The sequence below is a fragment of the Canis lupus genome, chromosome 32 (genome assembly GCF_048164855.1).
Source record: "Canis lupus baileyi chromosome 32, mCanLup2.hap1, whole genome shotgun sequence".
Lineage (NCBI taxonomy): Eukaryota > Metazoa > Chordata > Mammalia > Carnivora > Canidae > Canis > Canis lupus.
This window is the reverse complement of record NC_132869.1, coordinates 24,769,442-24,789,293: the sequence shown is the minus strand read 5'-3', so window position 1 is coordinate 24,789,293 and position 19,852 is coordinate 24,769,442. Positions and strand designations below refer to the sequence as shown.

At 34.1% G+C, this 19,852-nt stretch overlaps 1 protein-coding gene across 3 annotated transcripts in view; it reads left to right on the top strand.

Annotated features, from left to right (window-relative positions):
• Positions 1–19,852, top strand: part of RFX7 (regulatory factor X7) — a 132,400-nt gene that overhangs the window by 51,981 nt on the left and 60,567 nt on the right. For all 3 annotated transcript variants that reach the window (XM_072808725.1, XM_072808726.1, XM_072808727.1), the window contains exon 3: positions 6,038–6,071. In XM_072808725.1, coding sequence (XP_072664826.1) covers positions 6,038–6,071 — 34 coding nt within the window. The remainder of the gene's footprint in view (positions 1–6,037; positions 6,072–19,852) is intronic.

The following is a 19,852-nucleotide window of genomic DNA, read 5'->3' as shown; positions in this document are numbered from 1 at the left end:
TGTAGTTAAACCACTTGGTGATGTACTACAGATCACTGACAGATCTCTGAAATTCTATTTAGTATGTTGAAAATCTTTTTCTTTCTCCCTTAAATTCAATGAGATGTATTGATTTATTTTCCAGTTTAGTGACTTCTTTTCTGCTGTATCTGATCTCCTGTTAAGATAATCCAATGAATTTTTCATTTTAGATGTATTTTTTAGGTTAGAATTTCCATCTGGTTGTTTTTCATAACTACTTTTTCTCAGCTTAGGTTCTCCCCTGCCGTGTATACATTTCTTATGGCCATATTTTCCTTTAAATACTTGAACATACTTGCTTAGAAATCCTTCTGCTAATTCTGACATATGGATCATTCAGGATTTGGGTTCTGTGAGCCGCTTTTTTCTCTTGACTCCAGGTCTCTCTTTCCTGTTTCTTCTCTCTGGTAAACTTTGCTTATATAACAGGCAGTGTGGGTGATAAATTGTTGTAGGCTATGGATTCTGTTATTTTTCTCTGAGTGTTGTGTGGTTTTTGTTTTGAGTTTTGTTTTTTTTTTTTTTTTCCTGTTAGACTGTAACATGCCTGGATTCAAACTCCAGTACTATTAGTCCTGTAATAGACAGCAACAAGAAGACTCAACTCAGATCTTTCCACTTTTTCCAGCTGTTGCCTTTTTCTGGAAGCCTTGAAGTCTTTACCAGAGAAAGGTTATTCAAACATTTGGGCATGGTTTATACAGAAATTTTGTGACACCTTCGTTTCTGGGATTTCATCTTTCATGTTGCAGTGGCTCTGGCAGCCCCGGCATTATCTCTTCCTCCTCAGCTGGCAAGACAAAAGATTTCAGCTTTATTCTTCAGTGATCATTATTGCCTGGGTGGATAGTGCCCTCAGGAAGTAGCCTTATAACTACAAGTCCTACCCAGTGCAGTTCCCTTCTTTTAAGGATGTCTTCCCTCCAGTTGCTGTCTGTTTGTGGTCACCCTTTAATTTTGATGTCTGTTTTCATATTTTCTCCACAAGGTATCATTGTTATATGTAGGAAGTTATTTTGTCATTATCTGAAGCAGGACATCAGGATATTGAAGCATTATTTTTTTTAATCAAGTCAATCAAAACTTTGAATATTCAGGAATATCGTAGAAAATTATTAAATGCCCACTAAACGGAATATTACAATACATATATTAAAACTTTGAAACAAAAAATTGGATACAGAACAGGGATGTCTGCTGTCACTGTAACTCTTCCCTATTAGACTAGAGATTTTAGACAAAGTACTTAGATACAAAAGGAGGAGAAAAGGAAGCATAAAGACAAAAAAGGAAGAAAAATATTTTTAAGACAGTTGCTGGTTATAAGGTCAGCATAGAAAACTAATAGTTTTTGTGAACATCACCATGTACATTAGCAAGAACCAATTAGAAAACATAATTTTAAAAGATATAGAGAGGGGCACCTGGGAAGCCCAGGCGGTTGGGCGTCTGCCTTTGGCTCAGGTCATGATCTCTGGGTCCTGAGATGGAGCTGGCTTCTTCTCCCTCTGCCGGCCCCTCCCCCTGCTTGTGCTCTCTCTCATTCTCTCTGTCAAAATAAGTAGTCTTTTAAAAATAAATTAATAAATAATATAAAGAAAATTATAAGACCTGTTTAAAAATGGACAAAAATCAAATTATAAATCAATTCCCTAACTTCAATCTATAACATCAGTACAGCTCAGTATAAATCTTAGCAAGAATTTTGTGAAATTGGAAAAACCAAAAAATACTGGAATATTTAAGGCTCAAGAATTAGGAAACTGGGCAGCCCAGGTGGCTCAGCGGTTTAGTGCCGCCTTCAGCCTAGGGCCTGATCCTGGAGACCCGGGATCAAGTCCCACATCAGGCTCCCTGCATGGAGCTTGCTTCTCCCTCTGCCTGGGTCTCTGCCTCTCCTCCCTGCCCCCTGTCTCTCATGAGTAAATAAATAAAATCTTAAAAAAAAATTAGGAAACTGTTCAGAAAATGGTCAAGGAAGGTCAGGTAATCAAACTACTAGACCTAATTTTTAAATCACTGATAAATTTAGAGTGATAACTCAAAAGATAGACACATAGATTAATAATGAAATGGAAAAAAAAGCCAAAAATAGATTCAAGTATACATGAACACTTGGCATAATAAAATAGGGAACAGTTGGCCTACCAGAAAGAAAATGTATATTACAGTATACCATGCATAAGAATAAATTCTAATTTGAATAAAGATCAAAATTGAAAAAGCTGACTTCAAAAGGATTAGAATGAAATATGTCCTTATAACTTTAGCTAGATAGGATATCTTAAGATAAAAAACACAGATCATAAAGGAAAAAATAAATAAATTTGACTACATCAAAAATTTGAACTTTAGTAAGATATCATTAAAATATATTTTTAACAAAGTATATGTAATAGGATTCGTGTCTAAAATGTATAAAGAACTGCTACAACTTAATAAGAAAAAGCCAGCTCTACTTAAAAATGAGCAAAGACTATGAACCAGCAATTTACAGAGGAGAAAATCTACATGGCCAGTATGCAGATGAAAAAGTATTGCTACAAATTGAGAAAAATGGCAAATTTTAAAAATTTGTATCTATTAAGATTCTATTTAATATATGTATTCTATTTTATGTATTAATGGCAAGTATTTATACAAAGTAATAGGAAAATAGAGACTATCATATAGTACTGATGGAAGTATAAATGGATATAACTGCTTGGGAGAAGAATTTAGTAATATATCATACAACTGAGAAGATATACCCATGAGCACCTGAAAATTAATTTTTGAATTTATAACAGAGATTTTCACACGTGTACACAGTAGACATGTACGAAGTTTGTTACAGCATTGTTTGTAGAAAAACTGGAAAGTATATAATTGTCTTTCATAAAGAAATAGATGAATAAATTTGATATATTCATCCAGTGGAATACTTTTCAGGAACAAAAATGAATGAACTTCATGAAAGTGTAGATCTCAAAAATAATGTTGAATGAAAAAAGACAATTGCTGAATATATATAATGTAAAGGCATTTATATAAACATGTAACATTTTCTTGGAACAACAGTGTATGTTGCTTGTAGATATTCGTACATCTAATACAAGTATTGAAATATCAACTGGGAAGATTACACATCAAATTAACAATAGTTGTCTTTGGGAAGGTTAGTGAGGTATCGTATGAAACTGCACAGAAGACAAGGGGACTTAATCTATATCCTTGTATTATGCTTGCATGCTTAAGTATAAAGTAAAAATAATCAAAAGGCTAGATCAAATAATTGCCAAAGTTCATATCTAGCTTAGAAGCATTTCATTTTACTTTTTAAGTTTATTCTTTGAAAGGCTGTCTTTTACACATACTTTTTAGAGATTTTTTTTTAAACAACTTTTTTTTTTTTTTTAAGATTTTATTTATTTATTCATGAGAGACACAGAGAGAGAGAGGCAGAGACACAGGCAGAGGGAGAAGCAGGCTCAGTGCAGGGAGCCTGACGTGGGACTTGATCCCAGGTCCCCAGGATCATACTCTGGGCTGAAAGCAGCACTAAACTGCTGAGCCACCCAGGCTGCCCGACTTTTTAGAGATTTATCAAGTTGTTTGTGGTAAGAAAACAGTCCAAAACTTCAGATATTCCACAGAGCATGTTTCTGATAGAAAAAGATTGTATTTAGAATTATAGTTTAAACGATAATCACATTTTCAATTTCATACTAATTTCTCTAAAAAACCCTTTTTTAAGTAGTCCCAGTTTTTCCAAAGAGTTGTCTTCATATGGGGGGCTGAATGTTGTTGTTGTTTTTTTTTTTTTTTTGTCATTTATTCATTCAACAGATTTTATTGAACACCTAACATGTGCCAGATGATAATATAGCAGTTAGCAAAACAGACAAAGCCTGTTTTCATGGAGTTTAAATTCTAGTCAAGGAAGATAGCTGGTAAACAAATAAATTAATAAAAATATAAAATTACTGGTGGTAAGTGCAGTAATGAAAAGTAAAGCAAAGCAAGAAAGATAGACAGTAATGGAGAATATTTTATATGGGAAGGTCAGGTAAGAACTATCTGTAAAAGATAACATCTAACAAAGTCGTGAAGAAAATGAACAGATTAATTATATGGAGAAGAATCGTAGAGGCTGACAGAAAAAGCCAGTACAAAGGCTAGTGTTGCCAGGAGTGGAATGAATGAGGAACAGAGGAATAATAGGAGATGCAAATGGAAAAAAAAGCAGAAGGCTGGATGGGTCATGCACGGCTTTTTTGGCCATGGCCAAGACTGGAGCAAAGGACTAATGTGCTTTGGACAGAAGAATCACTCTGGCTACTTTGTTGAGAATAGCCCACAGAGTTCGGGTGTGTGTGTGTGGGGGGAGTGTTGGGGATAGAAGCAGGGAGATCAGTTAGGTTTCTGTAACACCTTAGACAGGAAATAGTGGTTTAGAAGAAGGTGGTGAACAGTGGTTGGATTCTTGTTGTATTCCTCTTTAGGAGCAATCCTTAATCAATAGAATACTCTCGTATCTCAGGGAAACCGTGGGAGTTATTAAGAAGAGAAAAACATAGCACACTTTAGCTGCTAACGAGTTATAAACTATATACATGATCCCAGAAGATGTAAGAAACGTCTAAAAAGTCTTCTGCGGGATTATGGGAAGAGGATTTCATTTCCTTTTAAGTGGAAGTATCATTTGCTTTTCTTGTTTTTTTGAGTCATTCTGATCTTTGCAGTTGAACTTAATCTGGTTATATTTTGTTCTTTAAAAAGTGAAATTTAAAGTCTATGTACAAATGAGAAGTTTTGTGGTTATTGATTGTATTAGCTGACATGAGTTTTAAATGTTGAGTTTTTTACCTTATAGATTAACTATATAGCTATATACAGAGGCAAATAACCAATCTTACATTTATTTGACTCTAGAATCTTTTATGAAAGATAATTTGGTTTGTAACATCTTTTAAGATACAAACTATCTCTGGGATCCCTGGGTGGCGCAGTGGTCTTTGGCCTAGGGCGCGATCCTGGAGACCCGGGATCGAATCCCACGTCGGGCTCCCGGTGCATGGAGCCTGCTTCTCCCTCTGCCTGTGTCTCTGCCTCTCTCTCTCTCTCTCTCTCTGTGACTGCCATAAATAAATAAAAATTAAAAAAAAAAAAGAATGGCCACTGATTTGCACAGATGTCTGTGTCAGGCTATTTAAAAAAAAAAAAGATACAAACTATCTCTGAATTTATACATGATTTCATTGCATTTATACTTTAAAGTTTTAAAACAAAATCCAGATGACAGTTAAATTATTTTATGCTGGCTTCATTTGTATTCTGTACTAATAGTTCACTTATTCAGTAATTCATTTAAATTGGTATATAGTGGCTTTTGGGGGTTATTTATTTCTATATGTATTCTCCCCTTCTAATTTATTACTATACTAACTAATCTTTATTATTCCTTTTGTATCTAGGGATTCTTTTCCCTAGCTTGTGTGTGTGTGTGTGTGTGTGCGCGCACACAAACGTTGGGTGTATGTATTTGACAGAGAGACAGGGAGAAGAGAATCTACTTTATGGCATAAAGATATTATTATTAGAGATATGTTATTTATATTAAAGATATATTATTAAAGATAATCTTACACCATTATGACTTTTAAATGCTAAACAAATCATTTCCCAGAGTGGCAGGCATACACAGTAAAAATTGTAATTTATTATAAACTCTGTGCCCTATTTCTTTGTATAACAATACATATCTGCATTTTTACATATCTCTATAAACTTGTTTATTCAAAGCATCTGTTAAAATGATACAGTGTAAAAACTATAGATTGACTGTAGCTATGAACTCAGAAGATATTCTGATCATGCTTTAGGACTATATTTAGTACAGTGAATGGGAAATAAATGTTTTGCTTTGTAAAAATTGTAGTTTTAGGTTATGATGTCTAATCTTAAAAGAATTTTACTATTTTAAATATTTAATAAATTTTTCATTTTTGTTAACCTAACTTTCTTTTTCTTTTAGCAAAACTGTACAATCTAAAGTGGACTGCATTTTGGTAAGTAAAATAACTAATCTTAAAGTTCTTTCGTAGTAAGGTTTTTACCACTATATAAAATGTATTATTCTTGAGTAGATGTTTAAGTACCTCAGTTTTAGTGAATAAAATTTGATACTGAATTATAAGCCTAGGGGTTAAGCTATCTAGATACTTTCCTGTATTTTATCAATAATGAAATCACAGTCTGAGATTATTGATGTTTTTGAAATTTACTGGCATTTTCTAAAGATCACTCACATTTAATAAAGTTATTTTTCTGTTCTGATAATTCTAAGAATTTGTTTAAAGAAAAGATGTTTAATGGATTAGTTTTATTGATAGCATTTTTCATATTTACGTTGCTAGAATCAAAACCACAATAATAGTTCTAATTTGTGTTGTACTTAATAGAACTCTTAAAAATGTATTTAAATGAGAGCTTCTTAAAATGCTTCATGGATTGGTTTTTGTTGGTATATTTTTCATGTTTGGTTTGATGGCCTTAAGAAGTTAAAACCACAATAATAGTTTAAAGTTAGATTGTATTTGTAGTTCCTTAGCTCTTCTCTTAAACATGTGAGGGATGAAACATGAAACAACTGGGACTACTAGAATAGTAGTGACTTCTTTTAAAATCTCTACTAATGGAATACTCCCTAAACTCTAGAACATTCAGTGACTCTGCACTGTTAGATTCCCCAAAGTGTTCTTGGAGTTCGTTCTCTCTTCAGTTGTTTATGACATCAGAACTTTCTTATTCAGTTTTGGGTCTTCCCTATAAGCTAATTTTTTGTGGGGGAGGGAGGATCTCTAGTGTCTGGAGCTAAAATAGTAGTATCTTACTAGCTTATGAAATTATTGCTATGTTATGATATTATTAGCTTCTAGATAGGTGAATAAATAACAGTAGTTCATAGGGTGGTGAGTGGGGTAACTTTAGAATGGGTAATTAGGAAAAGCCTCTTTGAGAAAGTGGCATTTGAAGGGAGAATTGAATAATAGGAACTCAGCCTTGTGTGATGATTTCCCTGTGACATGTCCTAGGCAGATGGAAGAGTGAATACAAAGATTCAGAAGTAGAAATGAGTTGGGAATACTTACAGAATACAAAGAACACAGTTTCCTGGAACTTACAGAGAAGGGAGAGTGTAATAGGAGAAAAGTTCAGGTAGGGATAAGTTTTTATAGGGTATATTTAGCCATGGCAAATAGTACAGATTTCATTCTAAGCGCATGGAGAGCCAATTAAAAAGTTTTGAGTAGAATAGTTTGAAACACTTGTTTTTAATACTCTAGGGGTTGTTAGAAAATGAACTTGTCAGGGTGAGTGTAAGTAGGAAAACCATTTAGGGTATGCAGAAGTCCAAATGAAAATTCAAGGCTCTTGCTTACGTTATGGCAGTGGAAGATCGAAAAAAGTTGATGGATTCAAGGTTTATTTTGGATATAAAGCCAGTAGGAGAAACAGAGGAATCACAGATAAATCCTTTTGATCTAGAAGATTTCCTTTAGTATTTCTTTTTTTTTTTCTTTAGTATTTCTTGTAAAACAGGTTTGCTTATAATGAATTTTCTTGGTCTTTATCTGTGAATGTCTTTATTTGCCTACAGTTTTGAAGGATAGTTTTGTTGGAAATAAAAGTCTTGATCAACAGGACTTTTTTCTTTCATCTCAGAGTATATTATTCTGTTGCGCTTAGCCTTCATTGTTTCTGATGAGTAGTGAGTAATTTATCATGTTTTCATGAGTATGATGAGTTGTTTTTCTCTAGTTGATAACAAGATTTGTTGAAATTCATTCACTTGCTTGTTTGCTGACCCACTTATTCTGCTTTCAGCACTTTGACTATTATATGTGCAGGTATGGATCACTTTGTGTTTATCCTACTTGGGATTTGCTAAGCTCACATGTGTAGATGATTCTGATTGGGGAAGTTCTTAGCTGTTAGTTACTTCTTTAAATATTTTTCTGTCCTTTGGGTTCCCTTTCCTTCCAAAGCTTCCAATACATGTATGTTGGAAAGTAATGTTATCCCTCCAGTCTCTGAAGCTTTGTTCATTTTTTCTCTGATTTTCTTTCTCTCTGTTCTAGTTTCTAGGTCTTTATTAAGATTCTCTATATTTGATTCATTATCATCATGTTTTCCTGTGTATGTTTAAACACAAGTAGCCTCATCCTGGCAGTACTCCAGTCCAAACCATATGGGATAGGTCGTGGGAGCAGCCCATGGCAAGAGTGATATAGACTTTCAACAGTGAATGTCTAAAGTTCGGTTTTTTATGACCAAACATTTCTTAACGTGTCATTTGCCATTAGTTTCCAAAGCCCTAAAATAGTTATTTTTGATCACTTTATAACATTATATAGTTACTTCAATGGAAAGATTTGCTGACCATTTCATCTTTTCTAGATATCTCAACCTTCTCAAAAAGATTTTATCATGTGTTTTGTAAAAGTTTTACGATTTTAGCTTTTTTCTATTAGATCTGTCAACCATTTTGACTTAAATTTATGTTTTGTCTGAGGTAAACTGCAGTGTTTATCTTTTACCATATGATTGGATAATCCAGTTATCCCAGCACTATTTATTGAAAAGCTCACCCTTTCCCAATCACCTCTTATATCAAAAATCATTGTGTGTGTCTTTCTCTATACTCTCTTTTCCTGTCAACTGCTATATCTCTACTTATGACATCACCACACTGTCTTGTTTATGGTAGCTTTGTAAAAGTCTTGAATCAAATTATGTAATGGTTCAAATTAATTTTAGCATTTCCAAACAGATTTTAGAAAAAGTTTGTCAATATCTATCGCCCCCCCCCCAAAAAAAAAACAAGTCTACTGGAATTTTTTATTTGGATTGCAGTGAATTTATAGATCAGTTTGGGATCAGTTGACATCTTAATGACAAATATTTTAATCCATGAGCATGGTATATCTCCATATTAGTTAGTTGGGTCTTCCATAATTTTTCTTAACAGTGTTTTGTAGTTTTCTTTATATATATATTTTGCTTAAATTGTCCTAAATATTTTAATACTTTGGATGCTCTTATGAATGGCATTTTAAAATATTTGTTATACAGTGTGTTTTTGCTAATATTTGTATTGATCTTGTAGTCTGCAAACATTATGTTTATAATATTATATCTAGAAGCTTATATGTAGAGTCTTTTGGATTGTATACCTGATAATCATATTGTCCATAAATAAAGTTTGATTCCGTTTCATTTTAAACATCTACTTTATTTTAGTCACCTTATTGCACTGCTAGAACCTCTAGGACAATGTTGAATAGAAATGGTAAGAGTGAATTCACTTTCCTCATTCCCAGTCTTAGAGGAAAATCATTCCTTTATTCACTTTATAGTGTGATGGTAATATTACTGTTTTCATGGATGCTATTTTCAAGCTGAGAATGTTCACTCTGTTTCTGTTTTCCTAAGAGGCTTTCAATCAATTACATGTTGTATTTTATCAAATGATTTTTCTGTTCCCATCGAAATGATCACATGATAATTCTCCTTTATTCTATTAACATGGTGAATGGCACTGATTGATTTTTGTAAGTGGAAACAAACCTTGTATTTCTGTGATAAATTCTACATGATGCATTATACTTTATGTGTTGCATGGTATTTTTATATATTGCTACACTGGATTTGCTATTTGTTAAAGACTACTGTCTATGTTAATCAGGGCTTTGGATGTGCTATTTTCTTCTAAAATCTTTTTCTGTTTTTGGTATCTGAGTAATGTAGATTTCATATGAGTTTAGACAAGTGCTCTTCTCTGTTTTCTGAAGGAATTTATTTTAAATTAATATTTCTTTAAGTGTTTCATTTACTAGTAAAACTGGGAAAGGTTTTAGTTTACAAACTTAGTTTCTTTCATTATTACAGGACTTTTCTGTTTCTTGATACAGTTTTAGTATTTTTGTCTTTGAAGGACTTTGTTCACCATTTCTACTATATTACTGAATTTGTTGGTGTAACATTGCTCATAATATTCCCCTTTCTAGAATCTGTAGCAATTATCTCTGATTCTTGATAAGGGCCCTTTGTATCTTCTTTTTTCTTGATCAGTTTAGCTAGAGGTTTAATCTTTTACTGATCTTTTCATTTGAATCAAGTTTGGCTTTATTGGTTTTTCTTTATTATTTATCAGTTTTCCATTCTGTTTCTTTCTCATCTAATAAGTATTATTTCTTTCCTTCTGCTTACCTTGGTTTTAATGTATTCTTATTTTTTAGCTCCTTAATATAGTGACTTGAAACTTTTTTCTTTTCTACTGTAAGCATTTTTAATGCTATAAATTGTCCTTTAAGCACTAGTGTAGCTACATTCCATAAATTCTTGTGTAGTGTTTTCATTATCATTCAATTAATTTTTTTATTTTTCCATTCTGATACTATTCTTGATTTAGATATATCTTTTTTTTTTTAAGATTTTATTTATTTATTCATGAGAGACACAGAGAGAGAGAGAGAGCGAGAGAGAGAGAGGCAGAGACATAGGCAGAGGGAGAAGCAGGCTCCATGCAGGGAGCCTGACCTGGGACTTGATCCTGGGTCTCCAGGATCAGGCCCTGGGCTGAAGGTGGCACTAAACCACTGAGCCACCCGGGCTGCCCTGACTTAGATATATCTTGATCAATTTCCAAATAGTTGAGTATTTACAGTAGTTTGCTGTGTGGCTCAGTTGATTAAGTATCTGCCTTCAGTTCAGGTCAAGATCTCAGGGGATTGAGCTCCACATCAGCTTTCCTGCTCAGGGGAGGAGTCTGCTTCTCCCTCTTCCTCTGTCCCCTTTCTTCTCTTCCCCCCTACCCCCCCCCCCCGCCCCCGCTCCTACTCTCTCTCTTTCAAATAAATAAATAAAATCTTTTTTTAAAAAAAAGAACTTGTTTACTGTGTATCTTAGTCAATGTTTCATATAAACTTGGAAAGAATGTATATTCAACTACCATTGAATGGAATGTTCTTTATCTAACAATTAGGTCCAGTTGGTTATTGTTTTTAAGACATATTTACCCTGTTCCCTCCCTTATTTCAGTTACAAAGAGGGATGCAAAAATGTCTCTCACGATTGTTAATTTTTTTTCTCTCTGATCCTGTCACGTTTTGCTTCATGTATTAAAAATATTATGTGCATAAATATGTAGGATTATTTTGTGTTTTTTGTGAATTGGTTCTTTTATTATGCTATTTCCATTTTTATTTCTGGTAATATTTTGCTTTGAAGTCTGCTTTGCCTTATATTATCATAGCCCCTCCATCTTATAATTAGTGTTTGCTTGTATGACATATCTTTTTCCATTCTTTTACTTTTAAGCATTCTAGGTCTTTATAGTTAAAGTGTTTTGTTGTTGATGATGTCATCATATACTTGTATCTTTATCATCTAGTCTGACAAGCCTTTCTTATTACTTACTTATATGGCTGCGTATACACATTATTTTGCAATTTATTTTCTTGTAGGTCTGCTGTTAATTCTCTTAGTTTTAGTTTATCTGAAAAAAAAATGTCTTTTATTGCCCTTCATTTCAAAGGGCATTTTTACTGGATAAAGAATTCTAGGTTTTCTTTCAGCATTTTAGCAATGGTGATCCATTTTCTTCTGGCTTACATAGTTTCCATTGGGAAGTTTATTGTTACTCTTGTTTGTATGTAATACATTCTTTCTTTTTCCTTCTTTGACTTCTTACAGGATTATTTATGAGTGGTTTTCTGCAGTGCTATTATAATAGCCTTAGTATGGTTTTCTTAGTTTTTGTCCTGCTTCTTTGAGCTCTTTGAGCTCTTTGAGCTCCTTACCGGTTTTCAAAAAAAATTCCTAGCCATTTAAATACTCTTCTTCATTTTCTCTTCCATCCTGGGTCTCAAACCAGGTCACTAACGTCATATTTAGTTATTATTTTCTCTTTTTGCTTCATTTTGGATGGGTTATATTTCTTTATTATCACATTTCCTAATATTTTCCACTGATGTGCCTAATCTGCTGTAATTCCCACTGAGTGAATTATCTATTGTAGATCCAAATTTTTCAGGTCTTGAAATTCCACTTGGGTGTTTTGTTTTGTTGTCTATTGCTCTTCTCATTAAATCCTTGGGCATATTTATACTTGTTTTAAAGTCTTTGTTTGCTAATTATATTATCTCTGTTTTATTTACTGATTTTTTTCATTATTGCAGTTATGGGTCATGCTTTTCTGTCTCGTGCTTATCTAGTTATTTTTAATTTAGTATTTATTTATTCATTTGTTTATAGTGTCTGAGTTTTGTTCTCTTCTTTTAAAGTGTATTAAAACTTATTTTGGCCAGCATCTAAGTTACTTACAGGATAGTTTGATCCTTTGCTGTGTTTAAGTTTTGCTGGGACAAGTCTAGGATGGCATTTACTTTTAGAATTTAGCTTTTATATTAAAATATTTCTTCTGTAGTATCTATATGCATTCCTTGGGCATTCACTGAGATCTCTCAATTCTATCTGATTAGAATTTGAACATGTCACAGCCTGGTATAGTTCCCTGGTAGTTCTATGCTCAGCCTCTTGGAGTTTTTCTTGTACTTATACAGTTTAATATTCAGCAGTAAATTGCAAATCTACATAATGATTTGTGTAGATTTTAAAGATATTCCATATCTTCTTTTTGGTACTTTGCCTTCTCAAACACTGATCTGTGTGTAACTTTAGCATATTAGTACTGCCATGCTCTGCTTGGGTTTCTCCTCCCTGTACCACGGTTTACAAGTTGCCTTCAGATGGAATCAGGTGTTCTCTATTCAGTTTCTGAAAGCAGTTGTTGCATGTATTTTGTTCAGGCTTTTAGTTGGTGAAGCTGGAAGAGGTGCTCCAGTGTCAGGGACTCCCGTGTGGCCACATGCATAAATCTATTAATAGATATTTTAAAGATTCAGTAAAATGACTGTATAGGCCCCTTCAGTCCCCTTCATTTCCTAGTGAATTATTTTCCACTGTTCTCCACAAAAACTGCTTCTGACTTTTTAAACCAAATTTCCCAAACCCGCTTCTCTTACCATCACCAGATGATCTCACCTCCTACTTTTCTGAGAAACTATGAAGACACAGTGAAGGTATTCCACAAAATTAGCACTACTTGTTATCTCCAACTCAACAGTTGCTCACTTCTGTACCTATTCTTATATTCCTTCTCTTTACTCCAGAGAGTAGAAATACCTTTTTGCCTTTCTGAAAGTTGACTCTGAATCCCATCTCTTCCTTTTTTTTTTCCCCATCTCTTCCTATCTGAATTCATTTCATTTATTCTCTTTCTGCAGTTTTTCTCATTTTCTACTGGCCTTTTCCTGCTAATAGTTAAATGTTTAATCTTATAAGAAAAAAATCCTTTGTGAAATCCAAAACCCTTCTCTCTCTTTTTTTTTTTCTTCTTTCTCTTTCTATTGGCTATACCTGCTTGTATTTTAAGATTCACCTAGATGTCACCACCTCTGGAATGGCATCTTTGATTGCTCAGATCTGAGTTCGATACATCATCTGTCCCATATTATCCTGTGCTTAATTACCTTTATTGGTGTTACATAGTCACCTCTGTGATAATTATAATAAGCATTTTTTATTTGTTCTTAGCCTCTTCAATGTAAGAGCATATTCTTTGGAATTTGGTCAAAACAGATGGGGATGATCAATATCTATTTGTTAAATGTGTGAATAAGTATGAACTAATCAGTTATTAAACTTTGCAATTTAAGTTATAAAGAAGTGGGGCCCCTGGGTAGCTCAGTCGGTTGTGTCTGCCTTCAGCTCAGGTCATGATCCTGGGGTCCTGGGATCGAGCTCAGTGTTGGGCTCCCTGCTCAGTGGGGAACCTGCTCTTCCCTCTCCTTCTGCTGTTCCCCTGCTTGTTTCTCTCTCTCTCTCTTTCTCTCTCTCTCTGTCAAATAAATAAATAAAATCATTAGAAATAAGTAAGTAAAATATAAAGAATTGTTGCCACCTTCAGTTTAGGCTGAGACTTTACACTTGCTAAATATTTGAATTTATTTTTTAGAATTACCTCACAGTTTGCCAGTAAAAACAGAAACTTGTTTCATTTCTTTAGAGGAAAAGAACATTTTTTTCTTTTTCTGACATTCCCCCTTTTCCCTTGTTCTACTCTACTTACATATACCTCTTCCTTCCAGCCTCTCGTATTAGGAAATAACCAGTCCAAACCACCACCACTTCTTCTCCATAGAGTACAGATGGGGAACTAAAAACGTTACTGCATAGATGCAAGAAGGATTTAAGCAAGTGAAGTGGAACCTCAACAAGCTAGAAACTAAGGAATCAGATTAGCAGTGTAGCAGAATGGTTAGAGCTGAGGCAGTAGAATGAAATAGACCTGAGTTTGAATCCTTGCCCCAGCCATTATTACCATTACTGTTTGATTTTGAACAGTTTTTACCTAACTCATTTTTGTAAAAAAGGACATAATGATAGTACCTAACGCACTGAATTGTGAATATTGAGATAATTAGTGTAAATACAGTGCCTGGCACATAGTATGCATACATGGCAGCTTTAGTTGAAGGTGTATATGTGTAAATTGACAGTGTGGATCTAATTGACTTAAATTACCATAAATTTGTTTCTAGAAGTCTAAACATTAGTCGAAGACACATTTTATATTCATCATCACAGAACATACCATTTAAGAATTAATGCTTCCCATATGGAACCACTGAGAGGATAGTATTGAATCCCTGAAACATAGTGAATGGAGGATGGAAGAGGTTGGGAATCTCCTGGCTAAAGCCATCTGAGAAGCCAGAAGGTGCATATTGTAGAACAGATGCCAATATCAACACTCCAGGCCTCTGTAGAAGCTGTTTCCTCTGTTAGCTGTGCCCTTCTCAAATTTTTCACTTGGATCACTCCTGCTTTTTCTTTTAGACTATATCTCAGAACCCTCTTCAGGAAGTTTTGTTTATCTACTAGGAATGCATTTAGATAACAGAAAACCCAAATTATTGGTGGCTTACCAAAATAAGAGTTTGTGTTCTCTAACAAGTCAGAAATTAGGTATTCTAGAGTGGTGCAGTAACTCAACAATGTCACCAGAGTCCTAGGCTCTTTTTGTTGTGCTGTCTCTTTCCACTCACATCATTGATGGCTGCTACACTTATGTGCCTTTGTCCAAATGGTGAGGCAGGAAGAAGGGAGGAAGGGCAAGATTCTTCTAGAGAAGCTCTGTATTTTAGGATACTTACTTCCATTCTGAAAACTTACTTCAGGAACTTCAGCCTCCAGAGTAATGTCACTTGGGTACTCCTGGCTCTAAGAGAAACTAGAACGTGGAGGGGTTTTATGTTTTGTAGCCTTTATACCAAATGAAGACAAAGAAGGCGGTTAGCATTATATATGTATATTTACACACATACATACACATACAAGTTCATCCCATCTGCCTTACCTTCTCATGTTAAGAGCCCCTGCTTTCATGCACCACATAAAATGTTCTGTACTCCTATTAAAGCTCTTACCACATAGTATGCTAATCACCAGATTAATCTGTTTTATTCTCCAAAAATAAGCTTTTGGAAGTAAAGACTGTCCTGTGGTCTTTATTATCCTCAGTGTTTAGCACAGTGTCTAGTATGTGGAATATACTCAGTAAACACTTGCTGAATGATTATTCACAAATAGTAATTATCAAAAAAAATGTATAGTATGCATATAATATCTCCAGAGAGTTTCTTTGTTTTTTGTTGTTGTTGTTGTTAGTATTTATTACCATATGCCAGACAAGTGCTTTACATAGTCAGTCCTCATAATTTGCCTATGAGGTTAATCTGTTTTCATCTTCATTTTCCAGATAAAGAAGGAGGCTTAGAGGTTAAGTAATTTATCCAAGGTCATAAAACATGATAATTGGTAGAATTAGGCTTTTAATCTAGGTAGTCTGACTCCAGAGCCCAGGCATTTAAAAACTGTGATACACTATATCATTTTTTAAGTATCTAAAATATGAGTTTATATGTACATTTTTGAAATTCTGTTTATTATAATCCAGAAAATGTTTCTAAAAAAAATTTCTAACTTTAAAATAAATCTGAATAAAAATATTAAAAACTGACTTCATTATTTCACTGAATTTTAGTAATCAGTGTTTGTAAATGCGGTTTATTTTTTGCATGCAGGTTGTTTGAATGCCATTTAAAGAACTCATAATATGCTACTAAAACAAAAGCTAAAATTATTCTAATTATTTTAAATCACCTACAGTTGTCAAGACTGTGCCACTATGAAATATAGAAGTGAAAAAATATAAAATTGTATCTGCTATTTTTATATTTTTAAAGCCTAGTGTTTTGCCTGTTCATCAGTAAAGACAAATAAAAATATTTGTAGAGGTATAACTGTGAATAAAGCTTTTTTGTTAATGTTTTAATACTTTTACAGTAGGAACCATTCATTTTTACTTAATTTTATTTATTTTTTTTCATTTTTACTTAATTTTAATAAATATATCTTAAACTAAATTTCTCATAAGTTATAATACTTTCAGATCTATAATGTCATTATACGTTTGTATAGCCGATCCAATTATGTTTTTTATAACCATTTTAATAGTTGAGGCAAAATCTTATACCCTTGGTATACCCAATACCAGAGTATTAGTTAGACCACAGCAGAATTTGAAAGCTGCTAAGTCCATATTGCTTAGTTACCTTGCCTTATTAGTTCAGTTAAATGGGACTACATGACAGGTGTAGGAAGGCCTAAAATGTGAGAGAAATGACCATGAATGTTTGGTTTAGAAGAGGTCTGGTTTGGTTAGAGTCAAACACAGCAGCATGGGAAATAATAAATAGTTCATGTTTCCCAAAACATGGTCCTTGGAAGAATAGTTTCATAGGATGTCAAAATGTTATGCAAAAAGTTCCAGAAGTCAAAAATGTTTCATGAACTCTGGATTAAAAAGTGTCTTAAGGGCTATTAATACACTATTATATTTATCATGAATCTTAAGTATTCAGTTTGTTTTTCCATATAAAACTTTTTTTTCCATCATAAAACTTATCTTGAAACCTGTTTTCTAGGCCACCCTATTGAGGAAATGATTGGTACAATCTATAGGGCAGATTTCTAGAATAAAGAGAAATGATTTCTCATATGTTATTATTCAGAACTACCAGGATATTGAGAACTTCCTATTTATTGTTACTATGTTCCACCAGGAAGCAATATTTCCACCAGTTCTAATGTTCAGGGCCCCTAAATAATTAGTTCTGCTTTGGAATTATTAGAATTAATAATTAAAAGGGGGTAGGGAAGACTGTATATTTTGTTTCTGTTAGGAAAGGGTAATATAAATATTAAACAACATTGTTGGAAAATCAGTTGAAATCAAGAAGAAAAATACATATGTCTCATAGACTAGGCAATTCATCAGCAATCAAAGCAAGAATCTAAGGGTAAGATTAGAGAACCTTTGCTTACCTTTCTTTCCATTAGTTTGAGAGATAAAAAGGCTTAAAACTAAGAATAAGGGAGGGTATTTTAAATCCATTTGAATCCATATTTTAAACCTCTCAGGAGGAGTATATGGCCTAACTCCTAGGGTTCTCTAACTGATCAGCATTCCAAGAAAGGACTTTTAAGTATTGCCAGCTACTTCTAGGTCTAAAAAAATGCTGCACAGATTGGCCCTTTTGGGTGACTTAGCATAGCCCAATAAACCACTGTTTCACAGAGCATGCTATGCTCTGCACTTAGGTCAAGTAAACTCACCTGGGCAAACAGCTGACATGTCTACAGTTCCTGGTCATAGATCAGTCTGTGGGTTTCCTGACTTAAGTCAGCTTTACTAGGATAGGGTTTATTCATGAAAGTTGACCAAAAGAAGACTTCGTAGGATTATCATTAGGAAGGAGAAGTGGAAAGTGATGTGGAATTGCCAGAATACTATTCCTTTTGGAGGGCTAGAGAAACCTGAAACTAGGTGACAGATACTATCATTTAGGTTATTCAAGTAGTGAGGCAGGTAGGTTACCTCCAGGGGAGAACTCTCAGGAGGGTCCTATTGCAAGGGAATATAGTAGGAAACTTGAAAAGGTGAACTTGTGTTGAATCTGTATTAATTGTATCCTAGGTTCTGAATATTGATTCACTAATCCTTTAGAGACTCTGCTCTCTATCTCCCACTCCCATTAGAATAGTGTTTGTCCTCCCTAGGGAAATGAACAAAAATTAACAGCCTAGGGATACGTGGGTGGCTTAGTTGGTTGAATGGTCGGCTCTTGATTTCGGCGCAGGTCGTGATCTCAGGGTCCTGGGATCTGCTCACATTGGGCCTAAGGCTCAGCATGGAGTCTGCTTTGGGATTCCTTCTCCCCCTCTGCCTCCTCCTCTCCCCCTGCTTGCCCTTGACCCTGTAGACCAGAAGAATGACTCTAGAGACCCACAGGCTGCATCTCTTCCACAGAGGTGTTTTGTTTGGCCCACATTGACATTTTTAAATTTTCAAATTGGTTGCCATATTTCAAAATTGAGAGAGTTTGCAGAAAAAAAGTTGTGTGTTTGATCTCTCTTCAAACTTTAGGACACTTAAGTCCTTACTTCCATATGACAACTGTTGGCTGTGCCTATGTAGCAACTACTCTTTTCAAACATGGCATATACTCTCCAGTCTTCTCAGTCCTCACCAGACTTTTAACTCTTCAACACAGATATTTTTCTTCCCTGTAGTCTATAATTTAATCATTTGGATTACCTGTCTGGCATTTGAGTTTGACCTCTGTGTTAGATTCTTAGAGGCAGGGTTCTTCTGAAAGTCATTCTTTACAGGGTTGAGGGAGCCATAATAGTAAGTATGAGGATGAGAAGATAGGCTCTTTTTATTTCTTAATAATGTGGACGCTCTTTACTGTCAGTTCTTGCCCTGGCTGGCCATTACAAAAACTAGTCAATAGAAAGCAAAAGTAAGGTAAAACAAGAATTATGATAGCCCTTTTGAGAGTCTTTCCCATTGGTTAGCCATCGTGTGATTTTTATCTTATTTCCCAGTGAAACCTTCCTTGACCACTCTAGTTTAAGGTGTATCCCTTCCCGACACTTTTTCTTCATAGTATTTATCTTAATCATATAACATATGTTTTACTTCTAATTTCGTTGATTGTCTCTCTCCTGGTATTAAAATTTAAGCTCATGCCTAAAGCATAGTAAACACTCAGTAATGGATGAAAGAATGAATATTCTCATTTAATTTTTAAACTTTTCAAGTCTGTCCCATGGTTAAAATCTTAGGTTAGAAGAAATTACTTCAGTATGCCTACTGCTGCAATGATTGGACAGGAGCTAAAAGATAGGTGAAACGTTAGAGTATGATATATCTGCTTCCTGAGAACCAGACTAATGATGTTAGAGTAGGACTTTCTAAGATAGAAAGATGCAGCCTCCTTATTGCTAAGCCCTTGAAACCAAACCAGTATATTTTAAAGCACATTCATTAAAATGACCACTGTTAGATACGATTAGATGTTTAGATGTCCATAACAATCTCTTTAACTTTTTTCTTTCATAATTTAATCACTTCTAATTATATGTGCAGAACTTTCCTAATATATTATACAGAATCTATTCAAATACCTTACTTAACCTGCCTTGGTATATAAATTTTCCAGTGCTTACACTGCAGCCCTTCAGGGTTTCTTGATGTCAGAGGTTCTCTCGGCTTGCTGGTAGTTGAGGCAAGCTGAAAGGGGTTTTTTGTTAGTTTGTTTTCAGATGGTCATGGATTCTTTGGATCACCCAGCAGAATTTTAAAAAATTGTAA